Below are 20,192 nucleotides of genomic sequence, written 5' to 3'. Positions count from 1 at the left end.
AGCACTAGCATAATAAGAATTACGGTTGTTACCTCTTTACGGATATTTTATTCCATTTTCAACAACTCTGTACCTGCCTCGAGAAGTTTAAGATATTCAAAGTTTATTGAACAATCAATTCAACACCTAAGTGTTCCCATAAGCACAGCATTTTACAGTATCACTTAGAAAATATGATGCAAATTTCACACACAGACTATCCAGCATGAGGAAGAAATAAGTAAGTTTCCCAAACAGTAATCGACATATAAATAGAACACTTGGCTAATCCTATTTTAGTTGGTGTTATACAGCACTTTCTAATCTCATATTCAAGATGCTTCATTAAGGCAATGGAAAGCTAGTCTAGATGAACTTACTACATAAAACAGGTTTAGACAAAAAAAATGGATTTAAGTATAGAAATTCATGCCAAGACACTAAACTAATGTGCAAAACCACATTTGCTACCTGGTCTTAAACATTAGTTATACGCCATGCAATGGCTTGGAGCACATTACTTTGTTCTTTGAATTTTGTATTTTAAGATAAACACAGTAATAATCTCCAATACTACCTGATGTAGCAGCCAACAGGGATCACTTCAGATAGTTTGTATTCGATAACTAGAAGATGTTAAGGTAATTTATTGGCTTTAGTAACTGTGATTAATTAATAAGAGTGAGTTTTGCCAAACTTTTTATATTTAAAACACGATCAACAGGCTTCCTGCATTTCTCTATTACTCATTTTGCTGCTAACTTGCAACATAACTGCATTATTTGCATATAATCCAATGACACCACACTCTGAAGTCTCATCAAACACCCTCTCCAAACACTAAGTAGAACCCCTGGAAAGTTCACAGACTCCTCCAGCTTCTGAAGTAAGATTCCTGGAACAGGTGCTACAGATCAAATACAATGCCAGTATTTAGCCAATAGCCACATGATAAGGAAAAAAAAAGGCAGCTACAGGGCTTGCGTAGCCCGGATTTTGATTTAAGTCCTTCCCACAATGGTACTCATTTAGGGATCGTATTCAGGTCTTGTCCAAGCACAAACACATTAAGCCAGTCATTTCTACAGACTGGGCAAGGTAGACACATTCTACTCTGTATAAGTATTCTACTGACGGGTGAATTAAAACAGAAATACAACACAAAGAAAGCTATTTTCAATATATTACAAACTAGAATTTCTAAATAAAGTCAGAAAAAAACCCTAAGTAGATTACTTGTCCCCTTCAGGGTTTAGTGACCTCTGATGTGCTTGCTGATCTGCAGATCATCTGATACACCAGCAACTCTAGAAATCTGAAAGCCCTGAAAAACAGCATTTACCTGACTGAATTGGAAGGGGAAGCGCAGGAAGCATTTCACATGTTTTATTCTGAGTCCTCTGCAGGTAGCAGTAAAATAAACAACCTCGTAATTTTAAATGCTTGCTACTTGCCTATTTAGCCATTAGCAACAGCTGATGGCGTTACCCACAGCCATTCTAAGAGGGGTTATCATGACAAAATGCACCTTTCCTCCCCTGGGGCAGGATGTAACTACCAAGGATGACTGGGGAGGAGCAGAGAAGGTGGCTGCCAAAGGCCACCCCTCCTCCTGGTACCCGAAGCACCCTGCAAAAGGACAAACAACGTACTTCAATTCCATCCCATAACCACTGGATGTATTTGTGTGTTCATAAAGAACCAGCCTAGAAAGGCCTGCAGTGTATCCTGATGCACAACCAAGCATTTGAAAAATAGGCAAGCAGGGAGAACAGAAAAATCCAACTGCTGAAGTTTATTTCTTTTTACCTCACTGCTGCAGCTACCGCTTTACTCTGTACAACTTCAGTAATTCTTCGCAGCTAACTACCCGACGTGCACTCCTATAATAGAGTTAATTATTTTGTGCTGCCAAAACGAATTGTTTCTATATACTGACTCTTCACAGGTTTCTAAGCTCACTCTCAAATACTTTGTTAAATAGACATATAATTTTAAAATTTTAGAAAATTTAAACATCGAAGCTGCCTTTTGAAGCTCTAACGTTTAAAGCATTTTTCTTCTTTTACAGGCCTCCTGGATGTTTGCCAGTGGGGCTCTAATGCCAGTGCTATAGCATCCAAAATGCTATTTTAAGCCATTGCTGTGCTGACCATTACATTTTTCAAGCACGAGAACAGCTTCCTGAAAAATAACAATTGTGAATAAGTGGTTTTGTTGTTAATGAAACGGTAAATATCTTGCTTCTGCTTACATGACATCTTAATTTCTGACCTATGCTCTGAAAGAGTATGGCAGTTGTTACGCTTTTCCCTACTTTAAAGGTGCAACAACCTCTAAACTTCTGCTACTCCATAAAGTCACAACACATCACTGCACCCCAGCTAGCTTTTAGCAGCCATGGGATCAACTGCAATCATTCATATTTCTATAAACAACAGTCAAGGGTATGTACGGCCTTCTTCTGTTTACTTTTGTTTTTCCATTTGACTCTATTAGTTTCCTCTCCTGCCTTCATACTTCAATATTATTTTCAATAAAGTTTAAATAAAACTGATTTTAAGTTTTAGTTTCTTTCTAGTTTGGAATAAGAAGGTGTGGAGCAGTATCCCATCTTCAGTAGTTGCCAGCACCAAGTACTCCAGAAGTGACTGAAAAAGGTGAAAGCAGCAGGTACAGCAGATCTATCTCAAAGATGTACTTGCTTCCCCTGAATTAGCTAGCAGTCATCCTAGAAGCTGAAGCCAAAAAGTAAGTTAATTTTCCATGTACTATTACAATTCTTTATCATTTCCTACATAAACATGCATACACATGTACACATACATTTTTCCTTTAAGTGCTGCTAATTTCTAGGCCACCACAGGACCTTGTGGCAAGGAGCTCCACAAACAAAACCTTTCTTAAAATTAGCCAAGGCAGTTTTTACCCATGTCCTCTTGCTCCCAAATTATTTGAGGGCACATAAGGTCCAGATCTTGGTCTAACCTAGTTCTCATTTATAATTCGAAGTACAAAACAGTGGCTATGTTATCATAGCTTTAGGCTCCTTATGTGTCCTTATGTCTCAGGAAGTCTGATGTGGGTTTACCATTCAGCTTTAGAGATTTGTTTCTTGGTTTAGGTATTAATACTTTGTCATTTCATTTTGAATTCCTTCTAATCCCTGTAGATCATCTGTAGTCATTTAAAAAAAAAAAAAAATGCAACACCACAATTGAATTTTGAGATGTTGTAGGACAGGCTCCAGCGACACCGCAGGCCTTAACTCATTAGTTTTTTGTTTTTGAAGGCTCAAGTTAAAGTACTCATTTAATTTAAAAGATGGACATTCTGTGCTTTGTATCTGTCCACACCAGAAGGAAACAACCATTCTGGCACATTCGACAACAGATTTGGAACTCTTAAACGTATTAATTCACCACAGAAATAGTGGGTAAGAGTGGAAAATCCTTAGGAAGGCAAAAGGGACCAGATAAGGCACTCCATTGTACTTGGGAGAACGCATGCACGAAGCAAGAGAAAAGGAAAGCCACTGGCCCTAACACCAGCTCCACTTCCTGCTGGCACCAAACATCAGGAGCAAGCAAACCTCGCCTACAAGGACAACACAACGGGCTTCTGTTAAGTAAGAGTGACTCTCTAGGAAAACAGAGGGGAAAAATAATACAAACCGAGGTCTTCCCACAGCCCGACAAGAGGAATTAGCAGCAGGCAAACTTATCATTTAGTTAATCACTCATAACATCTTTTTTTCTTACCCCCTTTCATTGCTTCTGCTGTAAAGACTCACCAACAGCCAGCCTCATTTTCCTGAACCAAAGTAGTTATCATTCGTCAAAAGTTCTCAAGCAAAGAACAGCAGATGCTGAACCAAACTGGACAAGTGGAAAAAGCACAGGACACAGTGCTGAAGCAGAACAACTCCAGGCTTAGAAACAGGATGCATCAGCTCAAGCAGCACAACTGAGCTCCATGAGTGTTGCATTTTATTTTGCCAATGTTATCAGGAAAGGTGCAGGGCAGTTTTGAAGCCTGTACTCCAGTATATAAGCAGAGCCACACAGTGAAGCTACAATACAAACAGATCACATCAAGAAAAGCAAATACACTAGGAAATCTTAAAAAGCAATTTGCATGCACATAAAATACACTAACCTGGTACATCTACAATTAACCAATCTACACTCAACCATCCGATTCTGGAAGGTGCTGGCCTCAACGGTTAAGCATCAATTAAAACCATTGCTTCCAAGGGTATACGGCATCCCCACAACACTGGGACATGCTAGCCAGACTCTACAGAACCCACTCCAGCTGGCCGAAAGCTTCTCCACTAGGCCCTTCTTCCTAAGGCAGTGGGCCTCTGGCCAAAAGCCATCAAGAGGGAGTAGAGCAAAACCCCTTCCACCCCTTCCCAAGAAATTATAATGACAGCAAGAGAAGCACAAACATTTTTAGATATCTTTCTTACTGAAGGCTAAAGATTCAGAATATCCATTGCAAACTGCTCCAAGACACAAACCTCAGTTCAGGATTTTCAAGCTCTCCACTTCATGGGGCTCTACTCAGATTCCTCCTTCGGCAGCTCTTTCTTCTATTACTGTTATCAATTACTTGATTAGATGAATTAACACAAGTATGCCCTTCGAGAAGATCAAGCTGCCAAGTCAACAGCAACCATCCTGGCATTTTAAGTGTTCATTGCCATGTTTCAAACGCGACTTTTATTTAGTTGTAGTTTTCAGAAAAGCCAGAATTGAAGAGGGATCTTTAATTTTCATGTTTCATGTCCGTGCAATCTTAATTCAACCCACTAAAATCAATATACTTGAGAGAAAAACCGCTTACTTCACCAGAAAAAAATTGCCAATCTCTTTTCAGATACTGCATTTCAAACCATTTCTTACCAGTCTGAGATTACAAACAACCTTTGTTTACCACTTAAGGACAATTTCACAGAAACTAGTCACATTCACTGACAGACATTATAATTAAATAGCATTCGGACATGGCTGGATCTTCTTTCATAAAGAAAAAAGCCTACTTTTCTCAGTAATTATGTTCAATACATTACTTCTGTGGTCCCTTTAGACAGATTAGACTACCAATGGTAGTTCTTTTAACTCCTATTTCTGAAGCAAAATGTAGATCTTTCCAGCAACCTCATGATTTCTGAAAGGGCTTTGTTTCTACATTTTGCCTCTTCATTAGAAGCAGACAACATAAATCAGTGGCTGAAAACATGCAACTGATGAGCAAAAATTAGAATGTCCAGTGTTCACCCGTCATGCTCTAAGTATTTTGCACAGGGACAAATCATATTAATAACTTCATTATAAATGTGTACCTTAGGATAGAGTATAAATTTAGTATATAAAATGCTATAGAAGATAGTTTCATATTCTATGATTTTTCATATTATAGTTACATTTAAGGACAGTGTTCAAGAAAGTTGAAGGTTTTAGTAGAAAAGGTAAGTTCTAGCATACAAGTTACAGAAGTTCTACACATACATATTACAATTTACTACAGAAAACTAGAACTCGAACATTTCTGAACACAGTGCCAAGTTGCCTATGCCAAACTGTGCAAAGCTACGTGGTAATATTATTCATTGAATGCCATCTATGCGACTGTTCCTAGTGATCACAGTAACAAAAGCATGGGCAGATTTGTCTGCACACACAAAGCCTATAGACTTAATCTAGAAGACAGCAACTTTCCTCATCCAGAAGATAGCAACTTGCCTCTTCAGTCATAGACAGCAGGTCTAGCACCTATCATCAAGTACTTCTGTTCCAGAGCTTTCTTGACAGCAACTTTGAGAAAATAATTATAAAGAGTACCTATAAATTATAGGATTTTTAAAAGCCAAAGTAGAAGAAAGAAAGGCTGTTTGGGATTTTGGATAATTGGATGGATCGTACATTGATCTGACTTTACCTTCCGTCTAACATAATATGCAAACACATTTAACAAAAAGATATCCCTTTTTTTTGTTGTTCTTGCAACATAAAAATGAATAAAACATTTTACGTATTTATAAAATGTACATGTTCCTGAAATGGTTTAGTATAGCATGTTGGGAGGCTGGAGTAAGAAGGAACTCTTTTTAGAGATAAAACTTTAAAAGAAGCAAGCTTCCTTAAACATCTCTTTACTTGCAAATTATTAAGAGGAAGGGTTGCACAGCTTTCTTAAACACTTTTTAGGTTAGTAGATATCAATACAATCCTCTATTTGAAAATACCTATGAACACTTCACACAATTTCAACATCCTTTACAGAATTCTTGGGAGGACTGTTTGTGATACTTTCAGAGAACACACTTTTATCCAATAACTTCACAGGCACTAAAAAAGCATGTTGTAAATATTTTAAGTATTTGGACAGTAAACATACACATTAAAGATTCCCAGAGAGCAGATTCTGATGATCAAATGCAAAAAGTGAGGATAACTACTGTTAGCCACAACTGTTTGCTATAATATGTTAATATTTCTTTTTCCCCTTCCACAGATCACAGTACTCTCTAGAACCTGAAAATATCTTCATGCAAATCATCATCTGCCATTTACATGTTAATTTCCAGTGAAGTAAAAAGACTGCTCAATTACTTTGCCATGCTCCAGCACAAGCAAGCAGCACTAAGAATTTACACATCCCAAGAGCAGACTCAGTGAAACCTTGCAAAAGAGGCTAACCCATGCTTTCTGACAAAATGGTGACTCAATTTTCAATGCAGCAGTATTCCAGAGATGGTGTACTTCATTATTAACAGGGTACACCTCTACAGGAATATACAGATTACTATTCTGCTTTGAGGCTCTGTTTTTTCATAAACCACTAAAAACATTTAACATTATGCCTGCTTTAAAGCATCACTGTCTTAAAATCTATTCAGAAATGATACGGACATCATACAGCAAGTCCTTTAGGATCATCTGTTCTGCTCTTTGTTATAAAGCAGCCAGCAAAGCAGAGACAGTCCACAACTGGGCCTTTTAGCTACTATCCCATCAATAAGAGACTGTATTGCCAACAACTGCATATACTTGGCTCTAACACACGCATGCCTGATACCATTTCAAAAAGCTAAAATCCCTTTCCCCACCAGAAAAAGAAAGAAGGAAACCAAAACCACCATCATAAACAGTTCACACCTCCTTTCCTCTCCCCAATGAAATACGTGCTTGGGAACTCCTCCCTTTTACAAGCAATTACAGAATTGGAAAGAGTCTTACAAACTTGGAAAAAAAAGAAAAGAACATGGAGGCACATGCACAGCCTGCACCATTCCCTGGACGTTTATGAGTAACATGCCATTTCACCTAATTTAGGATATTAAGCCTACTAAAGAAACACTGGGCAGTGCAATATGCTGATCCATTCTTAACATAATAACCTCAATTCAATAGATTAAAGAGGTACATTTATAACTTGAATTCATTGAGTGCTACAGTAAATTATTCAGCAAGTACTTAAAATACGTAGTCATTAACTCACGGTTCCTTTTATTTCCACTTGTTCTTATTTTGCAAGAATGTAAGAAATGAAGCCATAAGAGCAGTAATTGCTCCTTCTCTCACCAGCAGGTTTGGTTTGGGTTTTTTTTTTTTAAAGAATTAAGTTTCATATATTCTCATATACATGTATACCTATACACAGCATTCAGAATTTCAAACCAAACCATTTTTAAAAAATTAATCAAAACATTTAGTAGACATTTCAAGTTAAGGCCAGGTCAAGATTTTCACTGAACAGCTTATAACATACACAAACCATAATGCGGACTATAAACTAATTGCTACTATAAAATCCCTCCTTGCCAGATTTCAGAGATGCTCAGAACTTGAGAATCCTGTACTGCAAGTGACACCAAGGGACAATGACAATTAATACCTTGCACAAGTTTATACACACACGACAATCACGAAACATCCCGAGTTGTTCTACTTCCCTTTACATGCCCTTCTGTAGGGCAGGCACCTGAGTTGCTCTGCTTCCCTTTACGTGCCCTTCTATATACAGGGCAGACACCTGAGTTGTTCTGCTTCCCTTTACATGCCCTTCTACGGGGCAGGCATTGCTGCATGAACCCTCATGAAATCCTAGAGGAAACAAAAGCATTCCACTTCTGTCAGGCACAACCTGGAAGTAAGAATTAAGATGCCGTTTATAGTCCACAAACAGACTTCCTCAGAGAAATACAGAATCTTTTCACGTGGTACAAAAAGACGTTATGATACTTTGACATGTATACATACATCCAATAAAATTACCAAGCTGAAAATAATCTTCCAAGAAATCTACGGAAGTTATTTTTTTTGACTATGCTTACCCCAACTCAGTGGCAATGTATCCCAGACAAGTCACTCACAATTCAGATTCCACCTGAGAAGTTTTTGCTTGCTCTTCTTCAAAAAGAGAACTATTTCAAAATTGCAGTCACAATAGAAGTCAAAGCAATCATACATGCGTTACTGGGTTTATTTTTAATCACAATCTTCCTCACTAGCTATAACAGCACTAGATAGATAGAAACACCAATTTAGTATGGTTACATTTTGAATTCTCTGAATTCTACAGTTTCTTTTATGTAAGTTACGACTGCCAGTCATCATCTCTCTCTTCATCTATACACAATTGTGACAGATTTGGAGGAAGTAAAGGTCACAGGAAGCTTAAAAGGCATTTGAGTTTTCTCTCATCTTGACAGGGATTTCATCCCTCTACACTGCACAGGGAGTTCAGTTACTGGAAAAACATTAAAAGGTATTTCTATACCATGTATTTCTTTGAAGTGATTTAAAGGAAAATACTATTTCTAAACCAAGCTCAAGTAACTCACAACAGATACTAAGTTCATAAACTTTATGCAGTTAAAAGGACTGCTGACTAGGTACGTAAGCACTGAAAGAAGATTAACACTCGGTTATCAATAATCAGGGCTGTCACTGACCCATAAGACAAAGGATTAAAAATAAAAGATCAACAATGTCTGCAAAAAAAAATTGGTGGAACTTACATTTGATTTGCACCCTCTGATCTACAGGAATGAACCAAGCGTAACGCTGAGGGTACAGAAATAGGTATACACTAATAGCACCGCATGATTAAATTACCTTACCTGAGCAACTCATCTTTAAGAACTACCCTGCAGTATAGTAATAAAAAAAGCATTATTAAATGCATTAAGACACTAAGACTATTGTTGAATATGCATCCACATTTTCAGCAGCTTTCAGTACTGTCCCTAATACTTAGCACAGTACTTTCATACCGTTGCTTAAGCAACTGCTGGAGAAGCTCAAATCTTGATTACACATGATGAAATTGGAGCCCTGAAAAGTTCCTGCTGGATATCCATGCTAATTAAAATTTAAAAAAAAGGCATACAAACAGAAGATTGGACAAGTACTTAAGTCACACACAAGATCAAACAATTTGCCTGACCAAGTGGTTTAGCACACTTAAGCAGCAGGTTAGAAAACACTCTACAACCAACTTGCAGTTGCTATCAAATCTATACCTTACTAGAAATACTGTCTACATTTTATTTAAAAAAATACTGTGGGCCCATCCATATCTTTCTGTTAAGTACAAACTTACGGAAGTTCTTCTGCTGCCTGTTTTAGCAATTTACAAAACCATACTCCTCCACTCTACTCAAAAGAATGGGTTATTCAAAAGTATATAAACAGATGATCAAGCCCCCCTCAAGTTTTATTAAAATAAATACAAAGCACAGCTTTCTGAAAGTTTCCTTAAGAAAAAAAACAAACATCAGCAGTACCTGCATTTGTTCCTCTACACAGATTACAGTCAGCTTCAAAAAAAAAAGTGTTCAACTTCTAATCCTTAATGATAAAACCCCCTCAAACTGATTTACTTCCTACTCTATTCTTCTAATGTACTTTCAAAATTCTGCACCCATTTCAGCTTGTACACTACCTACAGTCCCCTGCAAGAAAGGCTAGCAGTAAAGGGTAGCTTGTTGAGGCAGCAGCTCTCTGCTGAACAAAGGAAAGTTACGTGGACTCTCCTGGACCACTACTACCCCTGAGAAATATGAACTGGGACAAGAGCTTCAAGCCTAAATGCCAAAGGTACTCAATATATGAAGCTTCACCAACACCACACACCTCATGAAAGCAGTATAATAAACACTTAAACACAAAGAAGAAACATTTAAAGAACACATGACAATGTACATTGGCCAAAGTCCCCAAATACAGACATACCTACAAGTGAGTTTTTCATGCTCAGCACAGTGGTGAAAGCTTGACTACACCAGATACATACAGAGCAACGCGCAGACTCAGACATATTCCTATGTTTATACAGCCCTGTTTAAGTGGTTTTTTTAATAATTCATACAGCATTATTTTAAACTTACAGTAGTAATACTTAGGCTCAATGTACACCTTGTCTAATTTTAAATATTGAGACAAAAAGACTAGTGAAATTCTGGAAAATTACTAACTGCACTTAAAAAAAGGCTAAATTAACAAGTCCATTAAAACAACTCTGACGAAGTCAAGACCAGTAAGTGTACATTAAGACTGTAGAGTAAAGAAAAAAAATGGTGAGTCATTTCTGAAGTACAAAAAATAATGTCAAAATAATTTAAAGTGTAATAAAAAATGAATTGCTTGCTCAAAGAAAAATGGTGAACAAGTTTACTGTGACTTTTCTACTATACCAAGTGTTCAAGATTTTACTTTGCAAGTGCAAAAAAATTTCATAAAATTTAAAGTTCATTTATTAAAGCGTAATGTTGTATTTGAACTATGAGTATTATTCTCAATTTCCTTGCACACCACCAAAGTCAGAAGTCCTCATTTAGCAGGTACTACTAGCAATTCATTTAGCCCATAAGGCCACCAACAATGATAAAATACCTGAACTATCACAAGCAATACTCTCTACTGTTTGCATGTATGGGATCATTACAATCCCTGCCTGCCAAACATTTATAACCTCTACATTCCTCTCTCAGGAAAGTCTACCCAGCTTCAGTGGAAGACAGAGACTTTTGCATATAACTGCAACCACAAACCAAATCCTGCTTCCAATACCGATAATGCATAATAGGTGTTCGGAGGCTTGCACAGAATGAGCCGATAAGGGTTTCTGCGCCACAACTGACCGTAGCACAATTCCTGCCTTTGTTAGCAAATTCCAAAGACAGGCCAAGAGTTAAAGTGTTGCAAGACATTAAAGCCAGAGGGATGCTCAGGTGCTCCAGTCTGATACCATAATTATGCTGCACTTCCCATCATGCAATTCCTAACTCCGTGAAAGCTTCAGAACAGGCTGAAATAAATAAAGTGGTATCTCCAATCACTCAACAGCTCTTCCACTTAGCTTTAGGCTATGGTTTCCTGTACAATCACACAGAGAATAAACCAGTTCCTTATTTACGGTGATCATTACCATGAAATAATTTACTGAATACTCTTACTCCTAGTCCCTGCTTTAGTATGCTGTTAAAGCATGCTTTTGCTTAATAGCATTGCCTTTGGTGGCCCAAGTGCAGTAAATGAAAGATACAGGCCCACATTTAAAAAAAAGTTTTCAGTCATTTGTTAAAGTAGAATACGTATTACACATGGCACATTTTAGCCTCATAAATTAATCAGGAATAGAAAAGAACCCATTTGTTAAATCAATGAGAACAAAGATACACTGTTCTTTTCTATTCTTCTTTACGTTTCACCTACACCAAACTACACACATAGATCACAAATTATTCCCAAAAAGGTCACACTGAGAATACACCTGCTATTATGACACTGATATTCAGGTGTATTTAGTTTCTTTTCAAAAAGACTATACTAGCAATACTACTGTTTACAGCTTGATCTACTTCCGAAGCTGTTAAGAGACAGGTCTGAAAAGGTTTTACTTTATTACCCTCTGTAAAGCGAACAACATTATTGGGGGGGAGGGGGGGTTGCAGCATAGGTGTGCTATACATACATCTTTTTACTTATGCTTAAGTAAGATACATTAACATTTTGGGAAGGTTTTGTTTTTATTATTTTCCCCTCCCATCCCCATAACTTTGCTAGCTTACCACTGACTGTTAGAGTAATTTCTCTATTGTGGCATTATCTAGATCACAGTTAACTTGTAAAGGCTGAAACACTTCACTGCCAATACACAGACTGACAAACAGATAATTCTACTTTCCAGATTAGCCTGTAACGTAAAGAATGCAAATCCTGTGACAGCAACAAAGATTGCTTGTCAACTTTAAATGTTTTAAAACCTTCTGTTTGTTTTTCCATGCACATACATAGACAATTTAGTCTGCTTATACATTGACAATTTCCAAAGAGCAGCCAAAACTGTAGTGCTAAGGAACATTCTTCTGGAAATCATGTTCGTTATCAGTTGGAGAGGTACACTTCTCAGTGTCGCCAACAATCCACCTCAAGTGCTAAATTACTGCTTTTACAACCCCCTGAAATCTATTGGTTCTTCCTGTCTTTAAAGACAACACAACACCAACCACGGTAGCAATCCTTAGTTCAAAGCAGATCATGGCATGCAGAAAATGCATCTATAAAAGACACCAGAAAAAGGTCCATCCAAACAGGTATTGCCACCTACAGCTGGCCAGCAGACATACAAGGTGCAGACCCTAAATTCCTCATTGCTCTTTACTTAGAGCAGCGAGCTAACACAGTCAATTCCGGCAATGGTGGGTATTTTATTTCATCAGATGAAATGAGAAGCTGGACTTGTCAGCGTGACACAACAGCAACTACACTTTCTTCACCAAAGCACGCTCTTTCTTTACTCATGTGATTTGCCATTACTGAGGGTAACTATTTTTTCAAGCTTTGTAAGTAGCCAAATTGAAGCTATGAAGAGACTTTTTTTTAAAAAAAGTCCTCCTCCTAGAATTCAAGTTATGCAATTATCAAATTGGTGGTAAGACTCTGAAGCAAGTTTGAAATCTGAAAAATGGAAAATAACAACACTGCCCCTAAGATGCAACTAAAAAAAAAAAACACACCACCATAAATCCATGCTAAGCCACCATAAATCCCTTGATGTGAAATATCTTCTGGAAGTATCATCTCCCCTTTTCATCAAATACACAAAGCAAAGCTTAGAGCAAATAAAAAAGCTCATATAAACTCTAAAACAGCTTACAAAATAAAGTAGTACACAAAATAGTTACATCAAAAAATAACGTTTAATTGAAACTTCCAGTTCTACTTCAATATGCTCATTCACTACTGCTTACTAACACCTTCAACAAGTTACATGTGTAACTCATTCGTACCTGATCAACCTTCCTACTACATACTCGCATACAGGATAAAATTTCATCCCGTTCCCTGACTTTACTCTTGCTTTACAACAAGCTAGTACACCAGCTACTACTACCAGACATTCTCAAAGACTGTTCACAAGTCTTTCAATTCTCACATTCGGCTTTACTCTTCCAGCCTCTCCACAGATTTAGTAACAAGCCAAAACATACATCCTATACAGAAAACATTTCCTCTACTTTTTTCCTCCGTCCAGCTGTAAAAAGATCTTTTCATAAAAGCTTCTCTTCAAAAAGAAAATTTGAGAGATTGTCAGATAATAAAGAATATTTCAAATCCCCATATCAGGTTTATTATCATCACCTTTTCCTCCTTTCTTTTTTGCTTCACTGCTGGATGAAATGCACAAACAGGTGAAAACAACTTGCATCAGACTAAAGAATGAAAGCAACTCTACAGGAAATGCTGTCAAGGACAGGGAGACAGTTATTAGTTCTCTTATCCTTCATTCACAAAATCTGCTTTTGAGTAATGGCAAACAATGTTTCAGATTAAGTTATTTTTAAATTCACTTACAGCAGCCTTTACAAATGCTGTAAAATACACTGATTTTTTTTTTAAGTTTTCACTTTACAGGTAATATAAGAATTATGCAAGTCTGTACAAAATCTTATTGCAAGCATCTGTAGCATAAGGCATTGTCTAGGAAGATGTAAAACTGATCTTGCAACACTAAGTATAAGCACACAAAAGAATTCACTGCATTATAAATATGTATTTTTCCACATGTAAGTTTCAAAAGCATAAAAATAAAAGAAATCTTACTCTACAGTTCTACAGACGAAATACCAAGCTCAAAAGACCATGTCTAAAACTGACAGAATTTAATAACTGAACTGAATAAATCAAGGTAACTGCTACAAGTCCAAGAAACTATATGAGAACCATGCACTGAAACGAGTCCATACAATGATTTAACCCAAGGAAAAAAGAAAAAAAAGAAACTTAACATCCAAAAACCTGGCCTGCATTTTTGTGGATTGAAATATTAGAAGAGATGATTAATCTACCAACATGCAAATATCTATGGCATACCCAACAGGCTGAAGAAAGACTAGGCAGAAGAACTATGTGTGGTTTTGGGGTTTATTTATTTTTTGGTTTTTTTTACATACGGAAACAGTAACAGTATTATTTGTATCCTCTCTTTAATAAATAAAGGTTGCAAATTAATTTTCCATACGGCATTCTGCCAAGCAGTTCATTTTTAATATCTCTTATTTCAAGTCATAGGGAAGATTAAAAAAAAAAAAAAAAAAATCGTTCATACTGTGGAAGTTTCAAGTCATAGGGAAGATTAAAAAAAAAAAAATCGTTCATACTGTGGAAATAAAGGTTACAGTTTTCAAAGGAGATACACTTCACACTGTCTATATTTAAAAGGCCATGCCCTGATAACAGGCATAGAAAGAGCTAAAGAGCTGCAAACGGTGTTCTAAAAACTGAACAGGGCTGAAGACTTAAAGATACTGGCGCGTCTTTAAACGCAATTATATACAGGTTTAACGAAAGCTGGGAGTTAATCTAAACAAGGTATTACATGGGTCAGATGTTTTTTCAAAGGCACACCAAATGGAATTTTACAGCTTCTTCCCTGGCCCAATTATGTCATCACTTACTTCTTTCTCCTACCTTCTCCCTTGCCAGGTTTAGAATCACTTGGGATGTATTGATATAAATCTTCAGTAATATACGTGTGTGTACACATGAGACAGAGAAATGGGGATTTTATACACACGTATTTACAGCATACCTGCTTCTTAAATGTCTGTGTACTTTTAAGATACGCCACCCTTTACCTCCTGTAAGACAGGGAATAATCTAACAAACGGGCAAAAAACTGTCAAGAGAACTCTAGTTAGAGACATCCAACAGCCAGGGAAGCGAGAGGCCAAGCAGAACAGCAGCCTATCTTGCGCTACTTTTAGTGACTGACGAGGTCTAAGCTCCAGACCAAAAGAAATCCCAGTCAAGATGACAATACAAATAATTCCTTGCCCTGAGATACCCCGAAAGCGGAAACAGAAGTAATCTCGCAAGTTTTTAATGTTACAGGCAGATACACAGGGAGAAGTGCTGCTGTAAATTATCTAATTGTACACAAAAGCGACCTGACCACTACTGCCATGCAAAAAAACACAATTATTTTTGGTCTCCATTTAACAGAGTCATATCCTGCTCTGTGTAAAGCATCTAAATGCTTTTCCAACTGCAGCGAAACAAAAGTATAGTCTACCTGGAGATGACAGCTTGAACAAAGACGCAACGTGCACGGGAGAAGAAAGGATATGATCTTTGGCTAGCCAAATAACAGAGGAAGAAGGTATTTCTGGCTATTGTTACCCTGAGGGATTTAAACATTCTGGGAAAAACTACCAATTACAACAAACAGCTAACATATGCTCTTAAAATCATGGTACAGTCACATGCTAGATGTCATTTTCCAAAACACTGAGTATCAATGAGCTTATGCTTCTCTTACTCAGCAAGGATCCCCTGAAAGCTTAGGGGGCTTATTTGGTTGGTTTAAAAAAAAAAAAAAAAAAAAAAGAAAAAAAAAGAAAAAAACACCACACACTACCAAACACGAACAGGACCCATAAAGAGAAGGATTAGTGTTCTGGTTTAGAAAGATCAAAGGAAGGTAAACCAAAAAAAAGTTTCTGGGAAAACTGACTGCTAGTAGCATAATGGTGACACACTGTGGGCTTTAACACCTCTATCTGTCTTCTACCACCTTCATGTACTTATTGACTAAAAAACATAATCAGAATGAAACAGTGTTGGAACTTGTCTTCTAGCACTCCTGGAAGACAAGCTGCTACTCATTATAGCTCTCTGGCATCTTAGAAAGACGTGATGAAAGCCACTAAGGCAGTCAACACCTCATGATCAACATAATCAGAGACTGCTGATAGAGCTCGTCTTTTCAATATTAAGAAAAGAATCCAGCCTCTCCCAGCAACCCACCTTAATTTTTTTTTAATAAAGTGGTTATTCCTGATTTAAGTTATGGCACCATGAAGATAGTTTAGAAGTACTTCACTTCACATTGCTACAGCACTTTTCCCACCTTGTGTTTACTGCTTTATTTTGTCTCCTCACCTGAGTTTCAGTTTTTCTTTTCTAGTGTTCTTTTCTGTCTTCTCCCACATTCTCAAGGCAGGTAATTTACCTTAAATTTACTTCTCACATTAATGTAGCCTCTCCTTAGACAAGAAGTTCTTTGAGAAAACCACCACAGTCTTCCTGTCCATTTGTAAATGCGTATCACAAGAGGACCTCAATACAGTGAGGAATTTCCACGTGTAATTAGTATCAAACAATTGCACTTCAAAACTGCTGTTCAGATCACTTTAGCCTGCATACGCAAAGGCCTTCCACAACTGACACAGCTTCTCTGCACACGCTGCCAAAGAAAAGAGAATATTCACATCCTATTAAGACCAGCCAGTGGTCATTTATTTGAAAAGGTGAAGGGAAAACACGTGCAGTTTCTTACTCTGACTGCACAGAACTGGTGCACCAGATTGAAAGGCTCATCACCCCTCCGCAGGCCTGAGCGGCTCCCTCCGTGGATTAATGCTTTGAAGCAAAACCACTAAGACCAAAAGTGCCCCAAGTTCAATTTAAATAGCCACAGCGGTGTTGCTGAACCTCCCTTTTCCCACCATACTCATTTGCCTAAAGCGTCTCTTGGCTGTCAAAGAGAAGGCTTCTACATATGCCACAGAGTTGCAACTGGTTCAACCTGAGTGAAGTCAACACTTGAAAAAGAGAAGCTGAGGCAGGATGAAGTCTAGGCTTGTGAAGAAAAAAAAAAAATCTACTTAAGAATAAATATTAATTATTTCAGTATAATAAATAATCTAAACTACAATCACCACTAGCATACCCACATTCCACAGTATTCTTTTGTCTTCCTCTATACAATGGGAATATACACTGTCACAGATTGTTAAACACAGTTTACCCACACACTAGTTTCAGAGCATGATCAATACAGCCCACCCCCTCAAGAGGAAAACAAGTATTTTAATAGAATACCTACATGCGCCGGGACCTGAGAAACAGTTATTTCCAATTAAACAAAAACATCACACCGCTTAATTTCACAGAATGGCTGTAACAAGACCTGCAAGTTAGCGCAAATCAAACTACCAGACAGTGTATCTTTTAATAAAGTTACAGGCAGCCTTACCTCTCATCCTCGCCATCTACGAGGGGCGTTGTCAGCGGCAGCACCTTCAGCGGAAAGAGGGAAGCGGAAGATGGCACGCTGCTGCTACCGCCATCTGAAACGGGAAACGGCTGCTGCTCCAACACCGCTCTCGCCGCTGGCAGCTTGAGGTAAACCCACTAAGGAAGGTTCTGTAGGGCGTCTGCCATCTTCAGTTTGGCTTACAATGGACTGAGCTAGTGATTGTGCGGGGAACTGGGTAGAGCTTAGCGGTATCTGCTGCGGCACACTCTGTGCCACTGGCATACCTATACTTGTTGATATCAAGGGAGGCTGGCTAACACTTTGAGCCAGATTCCCGTTCTGCACAGCCGAAGCTTGCGCTATATTCTGCGGCTGTCCCAAACCTATAGAAGCAGAAGGTATGCCAGGAGGCACAGCTGAACCAGCTTGACTTGGTGCGGGAACAGTACTAGCAGAAGGTATAGGGCTAACCGCAGGCAGCTGCTGGCCAGTCATCCCTTGGACTACAGATTCCACTCCTTGTGCCTGCGGCTGTACAGGTAACAAGGTGTTTTGCTGAGCAATGACCATTTGCTGAGGAAGGCCCGAAGCGCTAGCCTGTAATCCCTGCTGCATTATTCCTGTCTGCACAGGCTGCACTACTTGCGAAGATGGAGGAGCAGCCGTTGACGGCATGACTGGAGGTGGAATTTGGTTTGCAGCAGATGGCGGTTGCACCACAGCGGCTACGCTTCCTTGCTGCCCAACGCTCAGCATTTGACCACTGGTACCTACACCGGGTATCGCTGCTGGAGCATGCGCAACCGGCTGAGCCGGGGCAACGGCTGGATGCGCTTGTACTGAAGGCTGCATGCTCTGCGCCGGGGCAACGGGAACCGGCTGCCCTGCTCCTACTCCCGCAGAACTGGGCTGCATGGCCGGGGCCGGAGTCTGAAGGATCTGCTGATGTTGGATGTAGTCTGGCATAGCCCCCGTCACAGAGTTTTGGTTCACCGGCTTAACGTGACCTGCGGCCATCTGCGTAGGAACTGTCTGCTGCTGCTGCTGTTGCTGTTGTCCATACTGCAACTGCTGCTGCTGCACGACGGGCAAAGTCTGCACAGGCTGGGTTGGCTGAGAGTACGGGAGCTGCTGTTGAGCCATACTTTGAATGGCAGGCTGCTGGTGGCCCAGAGACGGGGATACACCTAGTATATTAACCGGGGCTGGCTGAACCCCAGTAACAGTGGTTAGACTGGCCTGTGCAGGAGGCTGGACCCCTGGCTTCTGCTGTGGATAGCTTACTTCTTGAGAATGCAGCTGGACTTGTGCAAGCTGTGATTGAGAAACACTCTGTGGTATACTAGATGCTGGAATTGCCGGAGGAGCGGCGCTGCTAAAATCCATCTGCTGCGGACCCACACCTTGAAACGCTTGCTGCTGTACCACAGTAGGTGCTCCTATTTCTCCACTTCCCACACTTTCTGTATAGTGACTCAGTGTGCTTACATTGCTGCTAACAGAACTCCCACTGGTGCTCTCCCTTTCAGAAGTCGCTTCAAGCGGGTTTTGTTTTATCGTCTCTACTGCTTTGTTTACTGCTACTCCTTCTGAAACTGCAACCGTGTTTTCTTTATCATAGAATTCAGTGCATGTCCATCTACCTTTTTTGAAAGGTTCGGAACTAGAATCTAATTTTACAACCCTAAACCTTGACGTGCCAGATGCAGGCTGCTGCTGGCTTGATCCCACTGCCATTCCCGCAGTTGGATTAGTAACATTGTTCATGACACTAGAGGAAGCACTCGTACCATTGCCAACACCACTCAAGATATTCACATTAACATTGCTGCTAGTTCCAGACAAAGCATTTACATTACCAGTACTCGTGATGTTGCTTAAATTTATAGTACCAAGCATGCTGCTTGCCACACTAGAACCACCACCGCCCATATTATTTAAGGTACTAGTTCCAGCAGCTGGACTTACACCTAAATTGCCAGGAGTACTTGTAGTGCGGATATTAGACACGGCAGATGCCGGGGAACCAGTGGATGATGCAGCAGAAACCGGTGCAGTTGATACAACATTGTCAGAGCTTCCAGTTGTTGATAGTTTTCTAAATGACGGACTGGGCGGTGGTCCTCCAGAAATCGGGGCACTGCCCACCCCAGGATGCGATGGATGATGGTGTCCATGATGGTGGTGGTGAAGGTGGTGGTGGTGATGAACATGATGGGGGTGAACACTTCCATTGATCACGACACCCTGCTGTGGGTGATGAGGCAGAGGAGCGTGCTGCTGAGGAAGATGAGGCTGGTTTGGAGAAACAGCCCCAGGAGTCTCTGCCTCTTGGAAGTTATTTAAAGTCTCTTCAGAGGAGCTCCTCTCAGGTTCTCCCAAGTCAGTGGCCCTGGATAAAGAAACATCCAAGATTTCTGAAGATGACAGATCTTCAGTGTGGGACTCATCCAGGTCATCGTAGCTTTCTGTATCCTCAGCTATGCTGTTATTAGAGCTCATACTAGCTGATATTTGAGCAGGGGTCACACTGGTAATTTGGAAGCCACTTTTCTTTTTCATTTGAGCTCCAGTCTGTGCAAGAGGCTGAGGCTGGAGCTGAGACTGTGACAGGAGGTTCAGGCTTTGTGGAGGAGGGGGTGTCGGCTGTGGAC

General features: G+C 39.4%; 1 protein-coding gene across 1 annotated transcript in view; it reads right to left on the bottom strand.

Moving 5' to 3' along the window:
- The window catches only part of LOC104133423 (TSC22 domain family protein 1), a gene marked incomplete at its 5' end in the record, with an annotated part of 34,166 nt that extends 13,976 nt beyond the window's left edge, over window positions 1-20,190 (bottom strand). The window contains one exon of the mRNA XM_035902203.1: window positions 17,536-20,190. Within this exon, the coding sequence (XP_035758096.1) occupies window positions 17,620-20,190 (2,571 nt within the window). The remainder of the gene's footprint in view (window positions 1-17,535) is intronic.
- Window positions 20,191-20,192: the final 2 nt, after the last annotated feature.

The sequence above is a fragment of the Egretta garzetta genome, unplaced genomic scaffold, assembly GCF_000687185.1.
Source record: "Egretta garzetta isolate BGI_Z169 unplaced genomic scaffold, ASM68718v1 scaffold269, whole genome shotgun sequence".
In the NCBI taxonomy this organism is placed as follows: Eukaryota; Metazoa; Chordata; class Aves; order Pelecaniformes; family Ardeidae; genus Egretta; species Egretta garzetta.
The sequence above is the reverse complement of the archived record's forward strand: the minus strand, read 5'-3'. Positions and strand labels throughout refer to the sequence as shown.